The following is a 25,789-nucleotide window of genomic DNA, read 5'->3' as shown; positions in this document are numbered from 1 at the left end:
TTCTTAATATATATGTTTATTAAAATAGGAACACCCAAAAGAAACCTACTTCATTTTTGGTCCCTATCTCCACATGCATACAAAGGTTCAAATGTTAACAAGTACAGTCTAATAAATATAATCCAGCAAGTTCATAAAAACTATATTCACTTGTATATTCTGTGCTGTAATAAAATTCAGTTGCATGTCAAAAAACAGTTCCCAATATAGGCATTTATTTCTGTTGACCTTTCTTAAGTAGAAAGTTACATCTAGAATACAACTAAAAGAAGGAAATATGTTTCTCAATTTCAGTTGAATAGAACATAAATTTTGATACAGCTTTCGTGACAACATGCATTGAAACTAAAATAATAGGAGCGTAGTGAAAGAAATCCCTAGAAGAAGTTGTTAAGGAAGCGATCCAAACTATCATTCTGGAGATCATCCTTCACAGCTATTTCTGTTTGGCAAGCTGCATTGGTAGATTTCCCTTCTTTTGAGCTGTTGATAGGTTGGTAGGTTTCCCTTCTTTTGAGCTGTTGTGGAGAATTTGGCCTAAAAAAGGGTAAAAAGACAAATAAATAAATGTGCTTCTACTCTTCCTTATGGATACCCCCAAATCCAGAGAGGGGACAAAATTTAATTATTCCATAATATCTATTTTTAAAATCCTAAATCAGTCTCTCTCAGTGCAATTAACTGATAGACTACTACATATTATGTATTATGCTATAATGCAATAGTTGGTTTCAGTTTAATTGAATCTGAACCCAACCTTGGTTTATTCAAAATACCATGGTTAAAACAATCCTACTTAATACAGTATATGAACCTCATCATGTCACTCTTCCCATTGCCAGAAAGAAAGTGTCTTTCATATGCAACGGGAATACCCCAAATTAAGAGGGAGAAAATAGACAAATTCCAAGTTACTGTATATACTTATTAAATATGCTATTAAGAACTTTTTAAAAATCAAAGATTTTTTTTTTAAAAAATGCCAAAGCAAAGATGGACACAACCAACTGAGATCAGGTTCAGATATATTATCTTAATTATAAATTGATACACTATCTGGATATAATCACAGAAGCTAGAAGGTATTCCTAAATAGGAAAAGCTATCATAAAGCTTTTATGCTTTATGATCATAAAGCTACAGGTAGTCCTTGACTTACAACTATTTCTTTAGTGACTATTCAAAGTTACAGCGGCACTGAAAAAAGTGACATGACCATTTTTCACATAACCATTGCAGCATCCCCATGGTCGTGATCAGTTCAGATGCATGGCAACTGGTTTATATTTATGATGGTTGCGGTGTCCTGAGATCATGTGATCAATCACCTTTTGCAACTGTCTGACAAGCAAAGTCAATGGGGAAGCCGAATTTGCTTTACAACCATGTTTCTAATTTACCAACTGCAGCGATTTGCTTAACAACTGTGGCAAGAAAAGTCATAAAATGGGGCAAAGCTCACAAAACTGTCTCGCTTAGCAACATAAAGTTTGGGCTCAGTTATGGTCATAAGTTGAGCGCTTCCTGTACTTTAAAAGTGTTATTCAACAAAACCAGGAAATATAAAATAAAAATAAAATAATTTTTTTATATTATATAAAAATATAAAATATTACCAGTTGTCTGAAAGAATTTGCTCCTTGCCTATTTCAGGGCTGCTAGTTTTACAGGAAAGCTGCTTTCTTCTAAAGAGGTCTGTTGGGGTACGGCATGGTGTGATAAGAAATTTGGGGTATGGTGTACAGATGGGTCTGCCCCACTTTTTTACTCTGGGTGACTCTTCACAGTCTGCAGTCAAAGAGAAAAAAAGAAGTTCTGAAGTCTACTGTGTAAGATTAAAGATTTGTTTTGTTTAGCATCCTGTCTAGCAGAGATAGATTTCTCAGCTAACCTACAAGCAGAACTTTCTTATCCCCACCCCACCCCCACACAAACACCTCTGACTCCCCACAGTTGGCATTAGAATAGTGGTAAGCTGCTACCATAATGAACATTAAGCTTAGTTGATATTCTTCAGGTCAATAGCTGCATTCACTAACATTGCAGATGTAAGTTAGCATGAAAAAAGGAAAGGCAAAACATCATAAAAGGGGGCATGGTAGAAACAAACAGAAAGTTATGTATCTTGATAAAAATGATTAACTGGAAGCTTCCAAAAGCTATAGAAACCGAAAAACAATTCAGAGAGATAGCATACTTTTATATGGTAATATGTTTACCATACATACACACTCATCAAGTGTTTACATCAATCAAACATATTTCTGAAGCACAGATTTATGTAAAATTTATCCATGTCTTAAAAGACCCTATTCAAAATATTTGAATATCAAAATATTTGATTTGACAAATTTCCACTTTTTGAATTTCTGATCCTTTATTATAACAAGACATTTTATCCAAATTGCTAAGAATCAATGGCAAATTAGAAGGCATTTGTCAGCCTGGGAGTTGCCCATCTTAGCTGTAAACTGCCTTTAGATCTATCTCCAAGAATTGGTCCATTTAAAAAAAAAGCTACCTAAAACTATGTCTACAACACCTTATGGAAGTGCATTTCAGAAGGTAAGCTATGTTCTATATAAAGCAAATTCCATTATATTGCTCCTGACTTATGACCAATAAATAATTTTGAACATCCAAGTTCTAGCATTACATACTAAAAAAGTATATTCTCTGCATTAGGTTATTTGAAGGACCATCTTTTCCCAATCTGATCTACCCGGCCCACCAAAGTGTGGAGGCAGGGAATGCTATCGGCCCCCTCTCTAAAGAGATCCATCTGCTGAAACCAAAAGAAAGGGTCTTCTCCATGGTGGTTCCCTCCCTATACCTCCCTCTGCATCATCCCTGCAGAGATAAAATTGGCCCCCACTTTTGACACACTTTGCAAGGCTGAGAAGACATGGTTCTGCCAATGAGCATAGGAACCCCAGAATGATAGGGAGGCCATCAATCATATATTGTTCTCACCAGTGAGGTGGGGTGGTTATTGCTTTTTGTATTTTTTTTTCATTGGGATTTTATTCTTGTAAGCCACCTGAAGTCACTGGGAATGAGTTGGGCAGACATAAATTCAAATTATAAACAAACAAACAAATAAACGTAGCTTCATAAATTTACATAGTATCCACACTCACTTATTTTTATAATCAATTAACAAATAAATGATCTTTTTAGTTTTTCTTGTAAGGCATATGGATTCTAGCCCTTGGTCATTGTCCCTTTCTGTTGAAACAAATGAATATGTTACTGAAAAACCTGGGACATTACAAAATAAAGCATCTTATCCCCTGGGAGACCTGAGATGAAATTAGAATGGAGAAGGCACTACACCTTCAGAAAAAGTGACCAGCTTCTGGAGTAGAAAAGAAGGCAAGAGAACAACAAGGAGAAAGAAGAGGGAATAAGGCAGGGACTATGCACAATATAAAATAAGGAAGAACAGATTTTTTTTTATTCCTCCAAAGCAAACTAAAGTTGCCCTAAAACAACTATTATCAAGAGGGAAATGCTTGTGGAAATTCCAGAATTGGAATGTGGAAACAATTTGTGGAGATGAATAGAGATACATTAATCATTTGCAGGTCTGATTGTTGGAATCCTGGAGATTCATCAGTATAATCTCATTGTCACCACTTGTCACAGATCAACATTCCCCAAAGTGCTATTTTCCAAATCTGTTGTTATACATCTTCCAATAGCCACGCTATACTAAGTTTAAGGAACTGTCATCTAACACATTTTGATAGAAGGCTGGGAAAGACTCCATCAAATGCTTTCTCCCAAAATTGTCCAGAAATGGCAATTAATATTGAGATGGAAGAGTATTTTTTTTTCTTTATACTGGATTTGCAGAGGACGGGGGCAGCAGCTCTTCTGCAACAGACGCTTTACTCAAGTGAAATGCCTCCTTTCACAGATACTGAGTAAACTCCACATAGGGCAAAGATATCCTTGTCCCTATTTGCAAGATATACAGGACTTAGAAGGAAGGCAAAATTTGATTCGGAGCATCAATGCCAAAAAAAAAAAAGAATTAAAACCCAAAGTAGAAACAAACACATCTATAACTGCCTTTCGCAGAGTCTGTCCAAATGGAGACATGTCCTCCAGCAATTGCAAAGGACCTGGTGAAGGAATAGGGGAAAGGTAAATGCTAACCTCTATAAATCTCAGACTACTAATCCAGGCTCCATGTTTTGGAATTCATAGAGCTTGAATATTCCAAGAAATGTGAGTCTTTTTCAGCAAAGCTCTACAGCAGCAGTCCCCAACCTTTCCGTCTTGGCAGATCGGGGTGGGGGGTTGGGGAATGGTTCTATGTGAGTGGCAGGCCCACGCACAAGTGCATGCAGGTCCATTTACGCAAGCAGAAGATGCACCCGCCACTCACACAAATGGAACTTTGCACGGGCACGCAAGAATCTGCTGCTCACTCGAGCTGCACGCGAGAGAGCACCCAAACAGGCTAAGGCCCAGGACCCCTGCTCTACAGCATTACTTGACAAAATGGAAGAACCAAACATAGTTCTTTTAAGAACCAATCTGATGTTCTCCAAATGTATTAGGCTACAATATCTATCGTCCTCAGCCAGCATGTGGAAGCTGGGAAAGGCTTAAATGTATCACCATTTTAAATATCCCATCACTCCCATCACAATGGCCTGCCGGATGCCTCCACCACATTTCCCAATACCCCCATCACATCAGCTGTCCCACTTAGTCATGCTGGGAAGTATGTTATGGATCCTGCCAGTTAAAAGAATTTGGATTGGGGTCCAGGCAGAGAACCTTTTCTGCTGTTGTCCCTACCCTCTGGAAAAACCTCCCCCCAAGAGGTGAAGCAGACCCCCACACTCCTGGCCTTATGAACCAGTTTGAAGACCTGGCTCTGCCAACTTGCATGGGGATAACAAAATGACACACAATCTAGGAGTGGTTAGTGCCTTGAAACCCCTCCCCAACCTTTAAAAATTTATCTTATCCTTCTTTTTACCTCGCTCCATTTATTTATTTGACTTATCCCAGCTTTATCATTTTTAATAAATAATTAAAAGTACATACATAATGCTCCTTTCTCCTATTTTCCTCACAACCACCCTGTGAGGTGAGTTGGGCTGAGAGAGAGTGACTGGCCCAAGGCCACCCAGCTGACTTTCATGTCTAAGGCAGGACTCACAGTCTCTGGGTTTGTAGGCCAGGGCTTAACTGGCTCTCACCCATTTCTCCTTTTTTTATTCATACCTTGTCTTTTTTATTGTTTATATGCTTTTATATTTTAGATGTACAATTCCCAGAGTCACTCTGAGAATGAGATGGACAGTACCTAAATTTGACAAATAAATAAATAAATATTTGTTTTAGAAAAGACTGTAGAGCCTTGGTGGCGCAGTGTTTAGAGTGCAGTACTGCAGGCTACTGCTGCTTGCCAGCTGCCTGCAATTTGGCAGTTCAAATCTCACCAAAGTTGACTCAGCCTTCCATCCTTCCGAGGGTGGATCTGGGTAAAATGAGGACCCAGATTGTTGGGGGCAATATACTGACTTTGAAAACCACTTATAAAAGGCTGTAAAGCACTACGAAGCGGTATATAAGTTTAAGTGCTATTGCTATGTCTAAGTGCTGTAGGTGGCCATAGGCAACTGTTTAAAGATATTATTTCTTTGTTCAATTTAGCTTCTGCCTTCCCTTCAGGAACTCAAAGTGGTGAAATAGCATTCCCTCCTCCCATTTTTCCCCCAAAAACCCTGTGAAGGGCAATATACGGTAGTTACCTTGCTCTTCTCCAAGAGGAAGTGGTGCAGAAAGTCGCCACTTAGTATTTCTCCTGTCTAGTTTTGGCAGTGACTTCAAAAATTCTTGCTTCAGGAACTGAGCCTTCTGTTCTTTGAACTGTTTCCTCTATCAAGAAACAAACAAGGCATATATTTATTAGGATTGTACAGAGCTTTGGATTCAGGACGCAACCATCATAAATATGAGTCACTTGCCAAGCATCCAAATTTTGATCACATGGCCAAGGAGATGCTACAACTGTCATAAGTGTGAAATATGGTCATAAATCACTTTTTTCAGTACCATTGTAACTTTGAACAGTCACTAAATGAACTGTTGTAAATCAAGAATGACCTTCAGAAGTTTCTTTTGGGGCCTACAAACATATTCAAAATTTGAGAATAACCAGGGAGCATTGTTACTAAAAGGCTGCCATGTGCCATTGTCACTAAAAGGCTGCCATGCGGCCACGCAGGTGGTTATGGGAGCGACGTGGCGCTCCCATGTGACCCCCCTCCTGCATGAGCTGCACTGGCTCCCTGTGGTCTTCCAGGTGCGCTTCAAGGTTTTGGTTACCACCTTTAGAGCGCCCCATGGCCTAGGACCGGGGTATCTACGAGACCGCCTTCTGCCACCAGTAGCCTCTCACCAACCAGTACGCTCCCATAGAGAGGGGATTCTTAGGGTGCCGTCGGTCAAACAGTGTCAACTGGTGGCCCCCAGGGGAAGAGTCTTCTCTGTGGGAGCACCTGCCATCTGGAACGAGCTCCCCCCGGAGATACGGAGGATTACAGACCTGTGCGCTTTCCGCCGTGCCCTCAACACATTCCTATTCCAGCAGGCCAGCCTGGCCTAACCTCTTTTTTAAACTGTTTTTAAATTTTTTAAATTTTAAATTTGTCTTATAAATTTGGAGTGTTTTAAATTTTGTTTTCTGGGCCAAATTATTTAATTGTATTTTAATGGTTTTTTAACCTTTGTATTATACGTATTTTATCTTTTGGCTATTCACCGCCCTGAGTCCTTTGGGAGTAGGGCGGTATACAAATTTAATAAATAAATAAATAAATAAATAAATAAATAAATAAATAAATAAATAAATAAATAAATAAATGTAAGAAAAGATTCTAAATGTTCTCTCTCTCCCTCATTTACTCCAAGTTACTTAGCTGCTTCTCCCCTGCCCATGAATATTGGTTGATTTTAACAAAGATGATGATTTTTTTCTTATGGGCTACTATTACTCCTAAACACGAAGGGAGAAGTCCAGATGAAAATCGACTGTAGGTTTTAAAGAGGAATTGCTGCTGTTAGCTATAATCTAAAATTATCAACTTGGCCTCGAGGAAGCGGGGGGGGGTTGATGACAGTTGTCTACCTCCCATCCTAGTCGAATGGCTGCTTCAGTAAAGTTCTTCCGTTCCACTTCAAACGTCTGTTTCTGCTCCTCAAACAGCTCTCGCTCCTCCTGTAGCCGCTGTTGTTCCTCTAAGAAGTAAGAGCCCTTCAGGTGGGCAGGCAACTCTGAATTGGCAGCAGACATCAGTTGCTCCTGGAAATAATTTTTTTTTTAATTAAATTTACAAACAGATCCATAGAGTTCAAAAACATGAATTTTTCATTACAGAGAGGCCAAGTCTTTGTTGCAGACCTACAGTTAAGCTATTGTTTTACAATAGCTTAACTGCTACAACTTTCCTCAGCAAATCAGGACGTATACTTTGACAAGGATGATTAGAATTCTGCCATGAAGAGTGAAGTGGGTCTTTCACAGAACTACAGCTCCCAGCATTCTTGGGAAGAACAATAAAGCTATTAATTAGATGAACAGAGTGTCTTTTGTTGCATGAACCAATAGAGGGAACTAGAAGGCTAACAAAAGGAAAAAGAATGAGAGTTTCTTTGAAATGCCCAACCTATGAGAATGAAAGACATTTTCAGTGTTTAAGTAGGTTTTATAGCAGCATTTTACTTACTGTGCTGCTAAATCGCTTTTTTAAAATAAATACATTCTTGGACTCATTCAAAAAGGCTGTTTATATGCAAATAAATATTCTGTGTTTGTTAATTCAGTAACTGAATATGTAATTAGGAGATATCAAACTAATTTCTTCTTAATTCTAGACTGGATCTCTCCTTGATAATTTTCCATCTGTTACTTCTTGTCCTGTCCTCAGGTACTTTGGAGAATAGGTTGACCCCCTCTTATCTAAATTCAAAACATCAACATTAACCCATCAGGTCATTTTTTGGTATGGGGTTGCTTTCTCCTTTCTCTGAATTAGAGGGTAAATGACAAATACAAATAGTTCTCCTTACAACTACCAGCCTTTGATATCCCAACTGCACAGAAGGCTAGGAGTACCAGGAGAGAGCAAAGCACTTGGAAGCAGCCATTTACCTGGAAACACTGCTGCTGCAATGCAATCAGCCCTCGGCTCTCTTCAATCTCTTTCTTTAATTTCATTATTTCCTTGTCATGATCTGTCACAATGACCACATGGTTTGGACCATCTCCTTCAGACATTTGGCAACTAAGAGCTGTGGGAAAAGATAAAAATGGAGACTGGCTTGATGTACTTCAGGAACCTGGACTAGGAAAAATTTAGGGCAATTTAAGATATATAATATAGCCCTCATTCACATAGACACACAGAAATGTAAATACTGGAACCATATTTAAGTGTTTTTTGAAACTAGTATTGCTTGGTTAAAGAGATGTGGTGGCCTAGCAGTTAGGACGCTAGGCTTCTCGACCGGAAGGCTGGCAGTTTGAGACCCAAACATCATGTGATGAAGTGAGCTCCCATCCTTGCCTCAGCTCTCGCCCACCTAGCAGTTCAGAAGCATGCAAATGCAAGGATATAACTACCGTGTTTCCCAAAAAATAAACCCTCCCTCGAAAATAAGCCCTCCCCGAAAATAAGCCCTCCCCAAAAATATTTAACCGCATGCGCAGCCGGTCCCCATCATTTCCTCTGGTTAGGGTTAGGGAGACAGAGCTGGAAATCAGGTAAGACGGCAAGAGGAGCCCCATCTTGCTCCACGCGCCCCAAAATAATAAGACCTCCCCGAAAATAAGGCCAAGCGCTTATTTCAGGGTTCAAAAAAATATGACAGAGTCTTATTTTCGGGAAAACATGGTAAGTATCACTTTGGTGAGAAGGTAACAATGTTCTGTCAGCCTCAATGTATAGTCATGCCGGCTACATGACCATGGAAGCATTTTCACACAATGCTGGTTCCCTTAGCTAGGAAGCAGAGATGAGCACTGCCCCCTAGCGACAGACACGACTGACCTGGGAAATCTTTACCTTTACCTTTATAACTTAGTTAAGAGAGTTGGGAAGCTGGCTCTATGCCATTTAATGTTTATCGCTAATCTTTCTTTGTATTGCAAAACAATCAGAGTTCTACCTTATAGGCTTGTAAACTAGGTCAAATTGTGAAACTGTAAATAGAATCAGAAACGTGCATTTATCTTATACATTCTTTTTTTAAAAGCCAACCTTGCAGACAACCAACCTTTTTATGTGATATTAAACCCTTTACAACAATCTGATGGTTGTTTCACTGGTTGTCTTCCACCCCATGCCTTCATAACAACTGTTAAGTCACACTGGAGCCTAGCAAGAACCCTGGGCCATGTTTTGATTATAAGCAGCTATTTGTTTTCAGTAAATATGCCTAAATGAGAGGCTTGTTCACTCATAAACTTGAGTTTAAGTTGCTTTTGGATTAGATCCAACTAGAAACAAGGCTCACTAAAAGAAAAACAGTAAGTCCCATGCCATGTCAACCTGGCAAAACCTGCCCTTCCCAGCTCCTTTGTGAGTTAAGTACACGACAAGGGGAGATTTCTCACACACCACTTTAGTGCCAATTCCAGAACACCATTCAATACTTTACAGTTGCTCTTAGCTTATATATATTGCTGTTAAATTATTTATGGAATACCACAAAATATGACAGTATGAAGCATTACTTTTCAAGATTCCAGCTGCTGTCTGTTGCCATCCTGCACATAGTTTACCTCTGTAATGGAACATATTGGATAGCTCAGATTTTGGGGATTCTCCCCTTTGGCCTTTCTTCCTTTCCATATATTTATTGTGCTGCTATAAACCTTTGGTATCCTCTGTATTTGTATGCATATTACAGTTTTGATTAACTAAACACCAAGGATAAACTGGAAATAGAGGGAAGGAACAAGATCTGCCTTTCTGAACAGGCCAGAAATGCCAGCATTCCATTCTAGGATCTAAATGCCAGCCTTGGATGCTCCTCCCAAACAAGCATAAGAGGATCTTCTTTGCTCCTTCTCTGCTTGGCTATGTTATACGTTATTTGCACATGAAGCTTATTGTTCTTATTTATTTTAGGGCAATTTATTGTTATTTTGCAATGTTGTTATTAGAACACTTTAATCCAAGTTCAAGCGCAAGAAATCGGGAATGAGGGTTGGGTCCAAAATGAGTACAAGTTTATTCCATGCTACCTCTAAACAAGAATCTGAACTACTACTGGGAAGGCAAATTGGTGGTAGACAAAAGTCAACAGAATTCAAGGAAGGCTGGATTTAGATGTCCTGTGCACATGAAGGGATTCCAAACTAATGATATGCTTGACTCCTCCCTCAGGCTTGGTCTGATAACCAGGTTGCCTGTTGATTTAATATTTTTAACTGTTTTCTGTGTGGGTTTTTTTTTAGTTTTGTGCATCACCCAGAGCCTACTGGATCAAGTGGCCAATAAATTTAAATAAATAAATAAATAAATAAAAGTGGCAAACAAACAAATTGCAAAAAGTATACCTTCTTATCTAATATCACCTCCATGAATACGTGCAAATTGCCTTTAGAATTAGCATCATTTAGTCTCTTATGATAACAGCACTGAAATTCTCTTTGAAGAATATAATGTGGGAGTTACTGTACCTTGGTTATGAACAGCTTTTATGGTATTTCTGAGCCTACCCCACTGTTCCTGGAAGGACTTGTATGGACAACTTTGCTCTGTGCCCTTGAGACCAAAAACACCAAAAAGATTAAAGGAGGTTGACCAGAAGGTAAAGCAATGGATACTCCTTGCTTAACAACTATTAATGACTGCTTTAAGTTATAATGGTGCTGGAAAAGTGATATACAGTACATACAACTTGTACTTGCCCAGGGTCACATGATCATGATTCAGGGGCTTGGCAACTCTAGCACATTTATGACAGTCACAGCATCCTGCAGTCACATGTTTGCCATTTGCAATCTTCTCAGCCAGTTTGCAACAAGAAAAACCAATAGGTAAGCTGGCAGGGAAGGCTGTAAGTCGTGATCACGAAATGTCTTGCTTAACAATAAATATTCTGATCCCTATTGTGGTCATACATTGAGGACTACCAGTACAGCTACCAACTGCTAGAAGTATCCCCATGACACCCTTACTCTGGCACTGCCCCCATCGGTGGCCAGCATCTCTTCCAAGTCTTGGGTCACTTCATTCAGCAACTGTTTCAGTTTGGCGTTCTCAAAAGCCAGGCCCTCTTCTCGTTGTTCCTGCTTAGCCAACTGAATACGGTAGAGCTCTTCCTCCTTTCTACAACAGTAGAAAACAAGAATATACAGCTAAAATATTGCCAGCATAAAGCGAAATGTTCTTGCCAGAATATTGCCAGCATAAAGCAAAATTAGTTAATCACTAATTTTTGCAAAAAACTGAAGTTCCTAAAGCATTCCATTGCGTTTTTTGTCACATGTTCAGCTCAGTACTTGATCATCTCTTAAATAAAATGTGAGCTCAATTCCTGGCGATGGATACATACATGTTATTTTCTTGGCAACTATATGGGAGCCATTTGCTGTTGCCTTCTTCTGGGATTTTCCCAACTTGCCAGGTTCAGCTATAGTTGTGGATTTTTTATTTCATTTCCCATCCAATTTCTAACCAGATCTGATTCCATCCAGTCTTTTCCAAAACTGATTGCATAACAGCCTGTTGGAGCATTATCATCTACTTTATCATTTGTAATTCACCACCCTAGGTATAGCTAGGGTTGTGCATACATAGTAGTTTCATGCCACTCCTAGAATGGTCCTTAGGAATCACCATTCCTAGATTTGAATGTTATAGTTGAAAATGCACGATGGATGAAACTTAGCAAAATCTCAAATACGTATAGTGCTGTCCGTTTCTTTATAAATTTCAGAGATTATTTCTCTTCTATAAAATGCTTCTCATGCTGAGAGCCACAAAGGTATTTGGGGGCATAATCTAGGTTTATATCTATTCCATAATGTCAATATGGCATATCTCCCATAATGATTGTTGACTTTGTTGTATTACAGATATCCATGCCACCTAAATCTCAGGTTCTGTCCTCCTCTTGGTAGGCCAAATTCTTCCAAAGGTTTTGCCCAGCAACATCTTTCTGAACAAGAGGGGGAAGTAAATGCCAGCAACTTACCTGCCCAGAGATCTCCCAGTTTTCCAAGTGGCCCTCTTGCCATCCATCCGAGGAAGGGTATTGAGAATTTCAATTGCTAGGAAATAGTAAGCCTAAGTAGTGAATCCACTCACCTTCCCCAGCCTACTTCCCCAGATTTGACACCCAAAATCAGAGGGTGAACATTTGCCTTCAAGTTCTGCTAGCAAAAGCTCCACACCTCTCTCTTTCATTTCCGCTATTAAATTGCAAAAGAAACTTCTCCAGTTTAACATTTCAGAACTGTCATTATGCCTGCTTCTCATCTAGCCAGTGGTTAAGAGACTGTCTGGTGTTTTCCCAATTGTCAGAATATAGCTGAGACAACAGTAGGGCTTTACTGACCTATGCACTTAATAAATTCAAGAAAGGAAAAAAACCAGACCCAGGAAACTACAGACCAATCAGTCTAATATCAATACCTGGGAAGATCCTGGAAAAGATAATCAAAAAACAGATCTGTGAACAACTAGCAGCAAATAAAGTTATAACTAGTAGCCAGCACAGGTTTGTTAAAAACAGATCATGCCAAACCAATCTTATTTCATTCTTTGATAAAGTGACTAAATTAGTAGACCGGCGAAATGCTATGGACATAGTATACTTAGATTTCAGTAAGGCATTTGACAAAATAGAGTACAACCACTACTTGGTAAGCTAGAAAAATGTGGAATAGAGAACATCACCACTAGATGGATTTGTAGCTGGTTGACAAACCATACTCAACAAGTAAGTCATAAAAGCACTACATCCACATGGAGAGAAGTAAGCAGTGGGGTACCAAAAGGCTCCATCTTAGGCTCAGTACTCCTCAATATTTTCATAAATGATTAGATGAGGGAATAGAAGGAGAACTCGTCAAATTTGCAGATGACACTAACCTGGCAGGAATAGCCAACACCAGAAGACAAGCTCAAGATCCAAAAAGATCTTGAACAATGGGCCCTATCCAACAAAATGCATCTTAATGTGGAGAAAAGCAAAGGTTTACATTTAGGCAGGAAAAATCAAAGGTATAATTACAGATTAAGGGGGCTGCTCCTCTGTTCTGGTCCTGTTAGACCTCTCAGCGGCTTTTGATACCATCGACCATGGTATCATGCTGTGCCGGTTGGAAGAGTTGGGGATGGGGGGCACCGTGTTACGGTGGTTCTCCTCCTTTCTCTCAGACCGGTCGCAGTTTGTGTTGGCAGGGGGGCAGAGGTCGACCTCGAGACACCTCATATGTGGGGTGCCTCAGGGGTCAGTTCTCTCACCCCTTTTGTTCAACATCTATGTGAAGCCGCTGGGTGAGATCATCCGTGGCTTCAGGGTGAAGTACCACCAGTATGCTGATGACACCCAGCTGTACATCTCCACCCCGGGCCACCCCAATGATGCCCTTGAAGTGATGTCCTGGTGCCTGGAGGCCGTGCGGATCTGGATGGGGAGGAACAGGCTCAGACTCAACCCATCCAAGACTGAGTGGCTGTGGTTTCCGGCATCCCGATATAGTCAGTTGACACCATCACTGACTATTGGGGGCGAGTCTTTGGCCCCCACGGAGAGGGCTCGCAATTTGGGCGTCGTCCTGGATACGCAGCTGTCCTTGGAGGAACATCTGACGGCTGTAGCCAGGGGGACTTTTTATCAGGTTCGCCTGATCCGCCAGTTGTGGCCCTTCCTAGATCGGGATTCCTCGTGCACAGTCACTCATGCCCTCGTCACCTCTCGCCTGGACTACGGCAATGCTCTCTACATGGGGCTCCCCTTGAAGAGCACCTGGAGGCTCCAACTGGTCCAGAATGCGGCCGCATGGGTAGTTATGGGAGCTGCATGGAGCTCCCACATAACACCTCTCCTGCGTGAGCTGCACTGGCTTCCAGTGGTTTTCCGGGTGCGCTTCAAGGTGTTGGTTATCACCTTTAAAGCGCTCCATGGCATAGGACCTGGATATCTTCGAGACCGCCTGCTGCTACCAATGGCCTCCCACCACCTGTGCGCTCCCACAGAGAGGGCCTCCTCAGGGTGCCATCGGCCAAGCAATGTAGACTGGTGGCCCCCAGGGGGAGGGCCTTTTCTGTGGGGGCACCTGCACTCTGGAATCAACTGCCCCCAAAGATACGAAGAATTCAAGACCTCGGTGCCTTGCACCGTGCCCTAAAGACCTATCTTTTTCAGCAAGCCGGGCTGGCTTAACACATTTTTAGATGTTTTTAATAGGTTTGTTATTGTTCTTTTAATTCTGGGGCCAACGCATATATATTTTTTAACTGTATTTTAATGTTTGTATCTATGTTTTTTCACTTTGGCTCCCTGAGTCCTTCGGGAGAAGGGCGGTATATAAATTTGATAATAAATAAATAAATAAATAAATAAATAAAAATTAAGTGAGACCTGGCTCAAAAATAGTAGCTGTGAGGGGACCTTAAGAGTCCTAGTGGATGATCATTTGAATATGAGCCAGCAATGTGCAACAGCAGCCAAAAAGCTAATACAATCCTGGGTTGTATAAACAGAATCAAGATCACGTGAAGTATTAGTGCCGCTTTACAAAACCCTAGTAAGACCACACCTGGAATACTGCAACCAGTTTTGGTCACCATACTACAAAAAAGATGTTGAGACTGGAAAAAGTTCAGAGAAAAGCAACTAAGATGATCAAAGGCCTGGAGACTAAACCATATGCAGAACGGCTGCAGGTTTTGGGTCTGGCTAGTCTAAAGAAAAGAAGAATTAGGGGTGACATGACAGCAATTTTTCAGTATTTGAGGGGCTGCCACAAAGAAGAGGGGGTCAAATTATTCTCCAAAGCACCAGAGGGCAGGACAAGAACAATGGTTGGAAACTAATCAAAGAGAGAAGCAACCTAGAATTAAGGAGAAACTTCCTAACAGTGAGGACAATAAACCAGTGGAAAAGCTTGCCTCCAGAAATCGTGGGTCCTCTATCACTGGAGGTTTTTAAGAAGAGACTGGACAGTCACTTGTCTGAAATGGTATAGGTTCTGCTGCTTGAGCAGGGGGCTGGACTAGAAGACTAGAAGTTTCCGGGAAGTCCCTTCCAGCTCTGTTCTGTTCTGTTCTGTTCTGTTCTGTTCTGTTCTGTTCTGTTCTATTCTATTCTATTCTATTCTATTCTATTCTATTCTATTCTATTCTATTCTATTCTATTCTATTCCATTCCATTCCATTCCATTCCATTCCATTCCAATTCTTATTCTTATTCTTATTCCTATTATGTTTTAATTCAAATATAATGTATGTCTGTTAGCACTCATTGATAGCTGAGCTCTGAATCCAAGACAATAATATTATGAACATTATTTTTTTTAAAAAGAAACCTACTATTTATTTATGCAGTATTATTTTAGAAACCATGCATATCCTTAAGATCACATCTTCCTGCAAAGACCCTTGCTGAATTTAAATCTCAAAACTTTCCTCACTAGTAATCCTTATATCTTAGCTCTTGTTGTACAAAAGTCATGGCTTCGTGGCTGGCTAACAAAGTGCATTTGGGGAAGGGAAAGAAGAATACATTGAGTCTTCTGGTTGGTTTAGGAATAGCTGATTGCATTTATATTTTTCTCAGGTACAAGTCTTGGAAATCTACTAATAATTGATTAAAGCTGGTTTGATCATATATGTATACCGCCCAAAAAAATGGGGCAGAGGGGGAATGAAGCACAATAAAGTTATACACAGTGTGAAGACTTTAGCAGGAAAAACTGATTATTTTCTGCTCATTCTAAGATCAGCACAAGCTCGTCTTAAAATATGAGTGAAATAAGATCAGTGTCCCATGATCCAGGAGGCATATCAGGGTTTCCAGATGGTTCTGGTACCAATGTAACAGCAAATAATAAAAGGGCCTGCAATTCCCCACACACAGAGACACACACACTTGTAACTGCTCACTTACTTCCTCTCTTGTCTGTCTTGTTAGTTAAAATCTGGCTCATCTTGTCTTTCAGTCGAAGCAGTTCTTGTTCCTTCCTCTTCATTTCATGACCATGCTGGTTCTTCTGGTTAGCCAGAGAACTGAGGAGCTTGGTGATCTGCTGGGAGAACCACACTTACATTCAAAGCGAGGAGAGTAGATAGGGTCTTTCGCAAGCTCTCTTGCTGGACTAGTTTTCCAGGAAATCCCAGAATCCAAGTGGTCTTTCCTTTAATAGACCACTATCAACTTTCTTTCTCTCAAGCACAAGACATAAAATGCTCCATGGGCCAGCAAATTTCAGGCCACACAGTGATATATGAAACAAACAAATGAAAAAAGCATTGTATCGGGTGCGGGGGTGGGGGAGGACTATGGTAAAGGAGGAAGAAAAAGCATCACATATTTATTCAAGGATAACATGCTTCTATGAAGTTTTTAAGTGTAATTGTAGACAATTTTAAAGCCATTGATTAGTAACAAAGTTATCAAATAAAACTGTATACATTCAAACTAAAATATTTTAAAATCAAATCTCATTCACCTAACGCCCAACATGACTGAATCAGGTAAATTTGCTACTTACTACCAGCCTGTCATTATTTATCTGTAAAAGGGATACAAGGACCTAAAAAACTTTCCACATACCATTAAAAAATAACATTCAGGAATAGAAAATAATACATTTAATCTCTACTGCATTTTTAAATTAACTCTCAATACTTCCTTCTTTGTTCTATCTTAAGCTTTTTTCCCTTTTTTTCTTATCGCAAATACCGTACCTTTTAGAAAAGTTTCCAATTGGGTAAAATAGTAGATTCTATTATATTCTGTTATTAGTAGTGCCTACCTACTTTCTGATCCTTCTCAGTTTGAACTGATCTTGTCCTTATTCTTTATTACTTGTTAAACCAGGAATTTCTTCTATTTTTTGTCTTTGTACTACAGTATTGCTATAACCATTATCTACTGAAATCTATGCTAACCAATATGTGTTTTCATACAATTTAAAGCTAATATATTTCAGATAATTCATGTTGCTTTTACTTGTTTTGCACAGTGCCTAGATGTACTGATGCATTATTAATTATATTAGAATATTAATATACAAAATCATTAATCAAATCCATCAGTATGTTTGTTTTGCTTGTTTCCCACCTTTATTATTTTTTACAAATAACTCCAATACACTTTCCTCTTCCTATTGTACATTCTTTTAGTATAAATAAAATCTTAGCTACTAAATCTTGACAACATTTATACTTATGGAGAGAGTCCAAAAGGGTGTTTACAGTGTATATATTTGTCTGCATTATGACTGTGAGTGTACAGGTCAAGTCAAACCCAATTTAATGACACCTTCTTTTGCTGTACTGCATTTAAAGTAATTCAAAGATTAGCCTGTTTTCTTACACTCATTTTCTCTAACCTGTGCTTTTCAGATATGTTGGGCTAAAAGTCTTAGAACTTCCAATTTTTCTAGGCTCTACACATTTCATCAGGATCAGGAAATTTGTCTTACAATGTTCAATAGTAATCATTAATAATATAAAATTATTAAATAAAATTAGTTTATTTATTTAAAAATTAATTTTAAATAAAATTAAATAATTTTATTTAAAATTATTAAATAAAAACTAGAAGATGGGATTGTATCTAAGGCTAAAATGAAGGATTTGCAATACAGGTAGTCCTTGACTTACAACCACAATTGAGTCCAAAACTTCTGTTACTAAGTGAGACATTTGTTAAGTGAGTTTTGCCCCATTTTATGACTTTTCTTGCCTCAATTGTTAAGTGAATCACTGCAGTTGATAAGTTAATAACCCGGTTATTAAGTGAATCTGGCTTCCCCATTGACTTTGTTTGTCAGAAAGTCACAAAAGGTGATCACATGATCTTGAGACACAGCAACGGTCATAAGTATGAACCTGTTGCCAAGCATCTGAATTTTTATCACATGATCATGGGGATGTTGCAAAGATCATAACTGTGAAAAATGGTCATCAATCACTTTTTTCAGTGCCGTTGTAACTTTGAATGCTAAATGAATTATTGTAAGTCGAAGACTATGTGTAAGTTAGCTCCAGATGGATCAAGAGTGATGCGATAAGCAATCTATGGGAGGCTGACCTGCACATCCCTCAAAGATGCTTTTCTGTTGCTCCTATTCTTTTTGTTGACCAAGTGCCCAACAGTTCCTAGCAGGCTGCATCCATGTTAACTCAAGAGAGAAGACGTTCAATAGACTCATCACCTTATTTATTTATTTATTAATTAAATTTTTATACCGCCCTTCTCCCAAAGGACTCAATATTAGAAGGGCTGATTCAATCATTTTTCCCTTGCTTCACTCACCTCTTCCTTCTCTTCTTTTAGCATATCATTCACATGTTTGTTTTTGTTTTGAAGCTGTTGTTCCTTATTCTGCACAATTGCAATTTCTCTTTCAAGTACTTCCACACGTTCCTATGAGGGCAGGATGTGGGGACAGACAAGAGAAAGAATCATAGCTAAGAATTAAATCAAGTCTCCTGCCTGACCCCAAATATAAATTACTTCATTAATTGTATTACAGAACTAAGACATTGGTATACTTATTACTAGGAATGAAATCCTCACTGGAGAAAAGGAACATTATCAGCAGTAATTCCAGGCTTGGTGAAAATAACAACAAAAATGTACAATAATATGATTGCATAAGTGTGCATTGTAAGTAGCTGCTTTGGGGCTGCTTTTCTTCAGCTGGAACTTGGGTCTTTAGTCAAGGTAGAGGGAATTATAAACAGTTCCAAGTATCAGTCAGTTTTGGCATAAAACCAGGAGTGCTCTACTACTGTAAAATGCTGATCATGAAGATGAATTTCACCTTTCAACATAACAATGATTCAAATCATACCTCCAAATCAACAAAAGAATGGTTTCATTAGAAGATCAAAGTTTTGGAATGGCCCAGCCAGAGCCTGGACCTGAATCCAATTGAAAATCTATGGGGTGACCTGAAGAGGGCTTTGCACAGAAGATGCCCTCACAAGCTGACAGATTTGGAGCACATTTACAAGGAAGAAGGGAGAAGATTCGCAAGGAAAGATGTGCCATGCCAATAGGTTCCTACCCTAAAAGACTGTATGCTGTCATAAAATGTTAAATATGTTATGTTAAAGGTGGAAAAATATCTGAAGTGATTTTTCTTTTGATCTGATTTTTTACATCTAAAAAACCTGGCATTCTAACAGGGGTATGTAGACTTTCTATATCTACTATGCATACACTGTATAAAGGAACAAGTGCATATATCAATACTGCTGTATATAGCAATAGCACTTAGACTTATATACCACTTCACAGTGCTTTACAGACCTATCTAAGCATTTTACAGAGTCAGCCTATTTCCCCCAACAATCTGGGTCCTCATTTTACTGATTTTGGAAGGATGGAAGGCTGAGTCAACCTTGAGCTGGTGAGATTCAAAGTGCCGAACTGCAAGCAGCCAGCAGTCAGCAGAAGTAGCCTGCAGTACTGCACTCTAACCACTGAGCCACCATGACTATTCCCGATTTTTCTTTTTTGCCATACAGGACAACAATAAACTGATATTCACTTTATTGTACTGATGTATTGCAGGAACAGAATGGAAAGGGCCAGTCATATCGCTAGTTATTAATTTAATGAAATACTAGAAGATATTAATAACTATCTTTGCCAAAATTCAAATATTTGCCAAAAAAAATCATGTGCATTTTGAAATGGAAATATGCCCATTTTAATCAGTTGAATGACAATAATTTTATTTATATAAACAATCGAGGAAATAGTGTATCAAAACTTGCAACTGCTCTATATCAATGATTGCTAAATATAGTCACAACTCTCTGCTACTACTACTTCGATAATTAATGCCAACCTACCATGAATATTCACTTTTCTGAAGTATTCCCAAGAAATTATCTCATAATATTTTGGAGTAATGAGTAAAATGAAATTGGGGGGAAAACATTCTTGTTGTGACTCCCATGTAAACACCATATCTTTACTTGTGTAAACAGAGAACACTAAATTTTAAAAACCTTTGCATTTGACAAAGTTTTCTGGTTAGGTAAATAGTACAAAAATATCTATGTAATCAAGCAAGTGAAAGAGCTTTTAAGGCGTAAATTGAATTCATGCAACTGTCCATCTCCTTAATTATTCAGGATTACAGTATACCTATCTCTTCACCTGTGCTGTCATCACAAGTAAATCCAAAGCTCTACCCAGCCTGCTTAGAAAATTGCATGGCTTGGGGCTGTAGGCAGGATCATAGATATATTCAAAGTCCCCACTGTCCCTGTGCCCAGACAGAAGAATCTAATAGACTGCAATATGACTAAAGCCTTCTAAGAAATATTAATATTCACATGCATCCCCCTTTAGAGCATGTAAGCATCAGGAAAGATATTATACAACAATCACTATGTATTGGCAATGGACAGTTTGAGAAAAACATACATACTACTTCTATTTATAGATCTAGTTTATGATGAAAAGGACACCTGAGCAATCCACATTTATATTATATTACTTTTGGTAATTATTAGAACATTGTAAATCGAAAGGTACTCTGATGGAGCTGTTGGACAGGCGGGCAGGCAGGCAAGAAATTGGGGAATACTCCAGGATTGTCCCTGTTAGCAGACTATCTGAAAGGATGAATTCTGCAGCATGAATTCCTGTTCATTCCAAAATAATTGTACATAAATTTTCTTGGCAGATTTTGCTTCATTGCCATTGGTTTGGGTTGTTGTTGTTGTTTTTAATGTTTGGATTCCAAAGTATCTTTGGTTAGTCACTGATATTAGCTAATACACAGGCCACACGCATTACAGAATCTAGAAGTTCTGACCTTGAGTTTACCCTGCTGTTCCCTCAGATAATCCAGTTCTTCATCCCGCCGCATCTTCTCTGTCTCCATGTCACCTAGCTTGGCTGATGCACTTTGGTACAGATTCAGCAGTCTGCAAGCCCCATTAACCAATTCCAGGAGGTCAAAGCCGTGCTCAATACCATCTCCAGAACCATCATCCTTATAAAGGGCAGGGAATCCCAGTACTACCAATTCCTAGGCAAATGTACAGTTGAAACATAGAAGAGGTAATAGCAATACCAACAGCAATACATTTGGTCTTATATATTGCCCCATAGTGCTTTTGAACCTTCTCTAAGTGGTTTATAGAGTCAGCATATTGCCACCAACAATCTGGGTCCTCATTTTACTAACCCTGGAAGGATGGAAGACTGAGTCAACCTTGAGCCAGTGAGAATCAAACTCCAGGCTGTGGGCAGAGTCAGCCTGCGATACTTCTAACCACTGCGCCACCAGGACTCCTAAAAAATTTCACAGAGTGCTTGTCATTCTTAAAAAACAACAAGCATAAGAATACATAAGAGAATTAAGTACCAACTTAGGTTAATAGTAAATCAAACATGAAGATGAAGAGATCACATAGAGACAAGGTATTAGGAATATAGATATAAGAGATACGTTAGAATAAGAAAGAGAAAATGTATAATTTTGAATATAGATTACCGTTGCGACAAGTTGAAAAGAAGATGTAAAGATGGATTTTTGTTTAATTGTTTGTGTGTTGTGTTGTTGTTTGCATGTTTGTTTGTATTGTTTTCTTTTTTTTTTTGTTTGTTTAAAAAAATGTTTAATAAAATATATTTAAAAAAAAGAAGAATATACAAGAGAAACAGGATGGTATCTTTATGTCAGGGCTGTCATACTCCCAGCCCGCAGGCTGAATGCGTCACATACTGGCCATGCCCATGCCTGGTTTAGCGAAGGGGGGAAAAGTCCCAATACATCATATGATGCTGCTGTGACGACATGAGCTTAACATCCCTGCTTTATATGATACACAAATGTGTTACAAGAATTCCAATAGGCACAGCAGCCTCAAGGTTTTAAGATTTCAACATATAGGCCAAACAAGAGAGAGAGAGAGAGACAGAAGAGAGAGAGAGAAAGAGAAAGAAAGAAGGAAGTGTGGTAGTTTGTACTTAACATCTAAAAATGTCACTTTTAAGATCTTACTAGAAATTGATTTTCTTCTCCTTATAAATTATAATTGAAGGATACCGCACTCTACGATATGTCCATGTCCAAGCACAAGGAAACTGCAAACCACTTTTGCAGATATCCACCGTTTTCTGCTTCCAAGTTCATGAACTTGAATGTATTAGCCCATCCAGGCCAAGTCCACCAATTAAATTTGTCTTTCTTACATGATAAAAAGCCCAATTCAACCTACAGAACATCCGAGCTCCTAAAGAGTTAATAAAGGCACAAAAGGCTCACTCAGCTCCATTCATTTTCCTCTCATTATTTTTCAGCTAGCTGCTCAGTTTTTGTAGCTGCTCCTTGATCAAGTTACTCATTGTTTTTAAGCAATCCTTTTCCAAGCACCAGTACAATTCTAAAGGATCAGCTTTCTATGAGACTTTAAAACATTGACCAGATCTAGATTTGTTCTCAGCATTATCAAAATACCAAAATTACAAATACTTAAAGGGTGTAATTGAATGAAATCTCTCACCAACAGATCTATTTACAGGTAGATGATTTAGTGTAGCTTTTCTGTTAGCAAGTTGATACAATCACTTAGAAATTAACTTTCTGCCAAAAGTTACATAAAAAAGATTCTTAATATTTTAAAATATCTCAGCAAATGATTAGAAGGCACACGGTAGTTGCACACTTTAAATTATTAGGGCTATGTAGCACTTCTAATTCAGATACTCTGGAGTTCCTGGAGATAAAAATTTAGAACCTGTCTTCCACTCCAAACAATGAGAGCATCTAAGTCTGTCCACAACTCCTTGCAAGCAGACCACAAGATAGCAGTTTGGTGGATTTAGCACTCTGGGAGATGGGGAAATAGACATCTTGCTCAAACTATGGTTAGTGTCTTTGAAAGAACATTAAGCTTGCATATTTTCTTTCTAATCACTTTCAGAAATTCCTTGTTAATTGCCCTTCAGCTATTACGAACCTTTGGACTGACAGGTTTTACAGTACCAGGTGAGTTTCTTTCAATCTTTTGGGGAAGAAGTTTTAACTACAAGTGTAAGCATTTTTTAAAAAATAGACAGCAAAAGGGTGATTGAAATTCTGATGTTGGAAAGCTACAAATAGACTAAGGGTCCAGAGAAGTTTGAAATAACATTTTAAATGATAAAGAATCCTTCCCATAGGAAAATGCTTTTGCTTTGATTTTTTAAAACCACTTTATCTTTTCTGTACCTTTTACCTTTTCTTTCTGTTTTTTTAAGTTTGTATTAATTTTTACTATTGTTATTCAAAGTTGTCCCCAATAAAAGCAGTAACTAGCAAAATGTTCGAAGTATCTAAAAATTCTCTGAACACATATAACATATGAACAGATATGTCTGTTGCTATTTGTGGAACTTGACATAATCAAATGAACAGCAGAAAAGGCAGTGGAAGGACACATCAACATTCAGAAGACTTGATGCCTTTTCATACATACTCTTCTCTGACCAGAAGATGCCTACCTTATTGAGGTAGGAAATACAGTGATCCACATTATCACCCCAGCAGACAATATTATCTAACTCATGAAAGTTTCCCTGTAGCTCCAAAGAATCAGTGAAGTGGGCTGGACTGAATGCAGACTCAGCTGATGAAAAACCCAGCTCAGATATATACTTGCTCATGAAGCACTGTTCATCTACAAGGAAAAGGACAAATAAAATACAAAAGGATTGAATGGGGTTATGACCATTAAGAAGAAAGAAGAGCCCAAGGATACTGAAAGCAAGTTATCATAGTTGGGGTACCAATCATAAAACTTTGTTAGTCCTAAGAAAGGAAATATTTTCTAATGACTCAAAGTAGGGAAGAACAATGTCCAGGCAACTTGCTTATACCAAGAGTCATTAATTTTGTTCCACACATTTGTGTTCTGCCACTAATACACAACCAAGGGGAGGTCTGAATGCAAGTCATTCATTCATGCATACAGCACAGCAGATGGCAGCACTATCAAATATTAGAGATTCTCCATCCAAAAATGCTAGGCATTTAATTAGCTGTTGGATGGAAGTCCACTGAAAAACATATGGTAGCTAAAAAGTTAAGATGGGCAGTTGAAAAATATTTTCTAAAAAGATAACAAATCACTTCTGTATTTCTGCTGGGAAAATTATATAGATGTATCTATGAAATTAATCAAGTGCTAAGTGCAAATCAAGGGAATGTGGAATGGACAACTGCATTCTGCAAACCATAACCCCAAGCTTTCCAGTAATCAGACTAGGCTTTCTTCCCAGCTACAGTATAATAATGTAGACACTTCAGTAATACTCCTTTTTGTTGTCAGAGAAGGAGGAAGAGTTGGTAGCCATAAAGCAACAAACACAAGAGCCAATGCTGTAGTAGCAGATGTCAGACAAGGATTATAGATACCCAAACTCAAACCTCCATTCAGGCAATGAGTCTAACAAGGTTTGTGCTTGGGGTGTTTAACAACTGGATTCATACATCGCATTCAGCTCTGATTTATCAAATAAACCAAAATATGTTTGGGTTCATACAACATGCTCATCTAAACCATCGCTTACTAACCTCAACAGCTGGTTTTAATAACATACTGTACTCAGTCAAACACCCATGAATGGAATGATTATAGTAGGTGTGTGAACTTTCTGTACATATTTCTACAACAACAGATTAACAGGACTACCCCTGTGGAAGTTCAGCATACAACGAATAATCTCATTATTCTAAGAACAGAGTAGTCAGCATGCATAGCTCTTGACTTCCCAAAGGAAGGGTGAAATGAAATTGACCAAATTAGCAAACATTGATGGAGAACTAAACATTAACAAATATTTGCTCCTAGAATGCCTTTTCAATTAGGATTAGACAGTTACCTGCTAAAAACTCTGTTCTCGGTGTGGCTGGGATGCTTAAAGGTTCCATTTTCTCCTTAGCATTCATTCAGACACCTGAAAAAAAACCAAGACATTATGCATTTCTTTGCAGCATGCTTAGATCAGCAAACAATCAATTATCAAACCTCTTCAACACAATAGCAACTTGAATATATCCTATTTTTGTAATTAATACAATTGCTGGTGTGTGGTTTTACCGGGTCTCATTACATTGTTCCATTCTACTCTGCCGTGTTCAGAACCTTTGACATGCTGACCCATAGTTAAACAATGATAGTGACAAATGGAAACAAGTTCATACTATCATACCTGGCCTTGGCTGATACTGAAAGCCTGAGTAAAGTTAAATTGGATCAGTAATTGATTGGGAGACCACAGGAAATCCCAGGGCTCCAAACCCAAAAAATCCCCTAAGGGGAAAATGGTGAATTACTTCCTAATGTTGCTTTAAAAAAAACCCCACTATAGAATATGCATGAAGTTCCCAGACATGAAGTCACCCTCCAAGTGGACTTGACTTTAGTCTGCAAGAAGATACAAGATGGCTGGCAACTCCAAACAAGGAGGCTCAGTCAGTGGTGAAATCCAATTTTTTTTACTACCGTTCTGTGGGTGTGGCTTGGTGTGGCTTAGTGGGCATGGCAGGGGAAGGATATTG

General features: G+C 38.7%; 1 protein-coding gene across 1 annotated transcript; it reads right to left on the bottom strand.

Moving 5' to 3' along the window:
- LOC139310954 (afadin- and alpha-actinin-binding protein A-like) lies at positions 1-25,177 on the bottom strand. Its single transcript, XM_070935246.1, has 13 exons — positions 25,111-25,177; positions 23,731-23,906; positions 21,056-21,271; positions 18,532-18,642; positions 16,156-16,294; positions 12,235-12,310; positions 11,216-11,366; positions 10,715-10,799; positions 8,180-8,319; positions 7,157-7,330; positions 5,778-5,904; positions 1,617-1,788; positions 1-537 (listed from the first exon to the last, which is right to left on the bottom strand). Exons 1-13 carry the CDS (start codon positions 25,175-25,177, stop codon positions 378-380), a joined length of 1,794 nt encoding a protein of 597 aa, XP_070791347.1. The 3' UTR covers positions 1-377.
- Positions 25,178-25,789: the final 612 nt, after the last annotated feature.

Source organism: Pituophis catenifer, unplaced genomic scaffold (genome assembly GCF_029215685.1).
Source record: "Pituophis catenifer annectens isolate HBS135680 unplaced genomic scaffold, rPitCat1.0.hap2 SCAF_2, whole genome shotgun sequence".
NCBI classification, from domain to species: Eukaryota; Metazoa; Chordata; class Lepidosauria; order Squamata; family Colubridae; genus Pituophis; species Pituophis catenifer.
The sequence above is the reverse complement of the archived record's forward strand: the minus strand, read 5'-3'. Positions and strand labels throughout refer to the sequence as shown.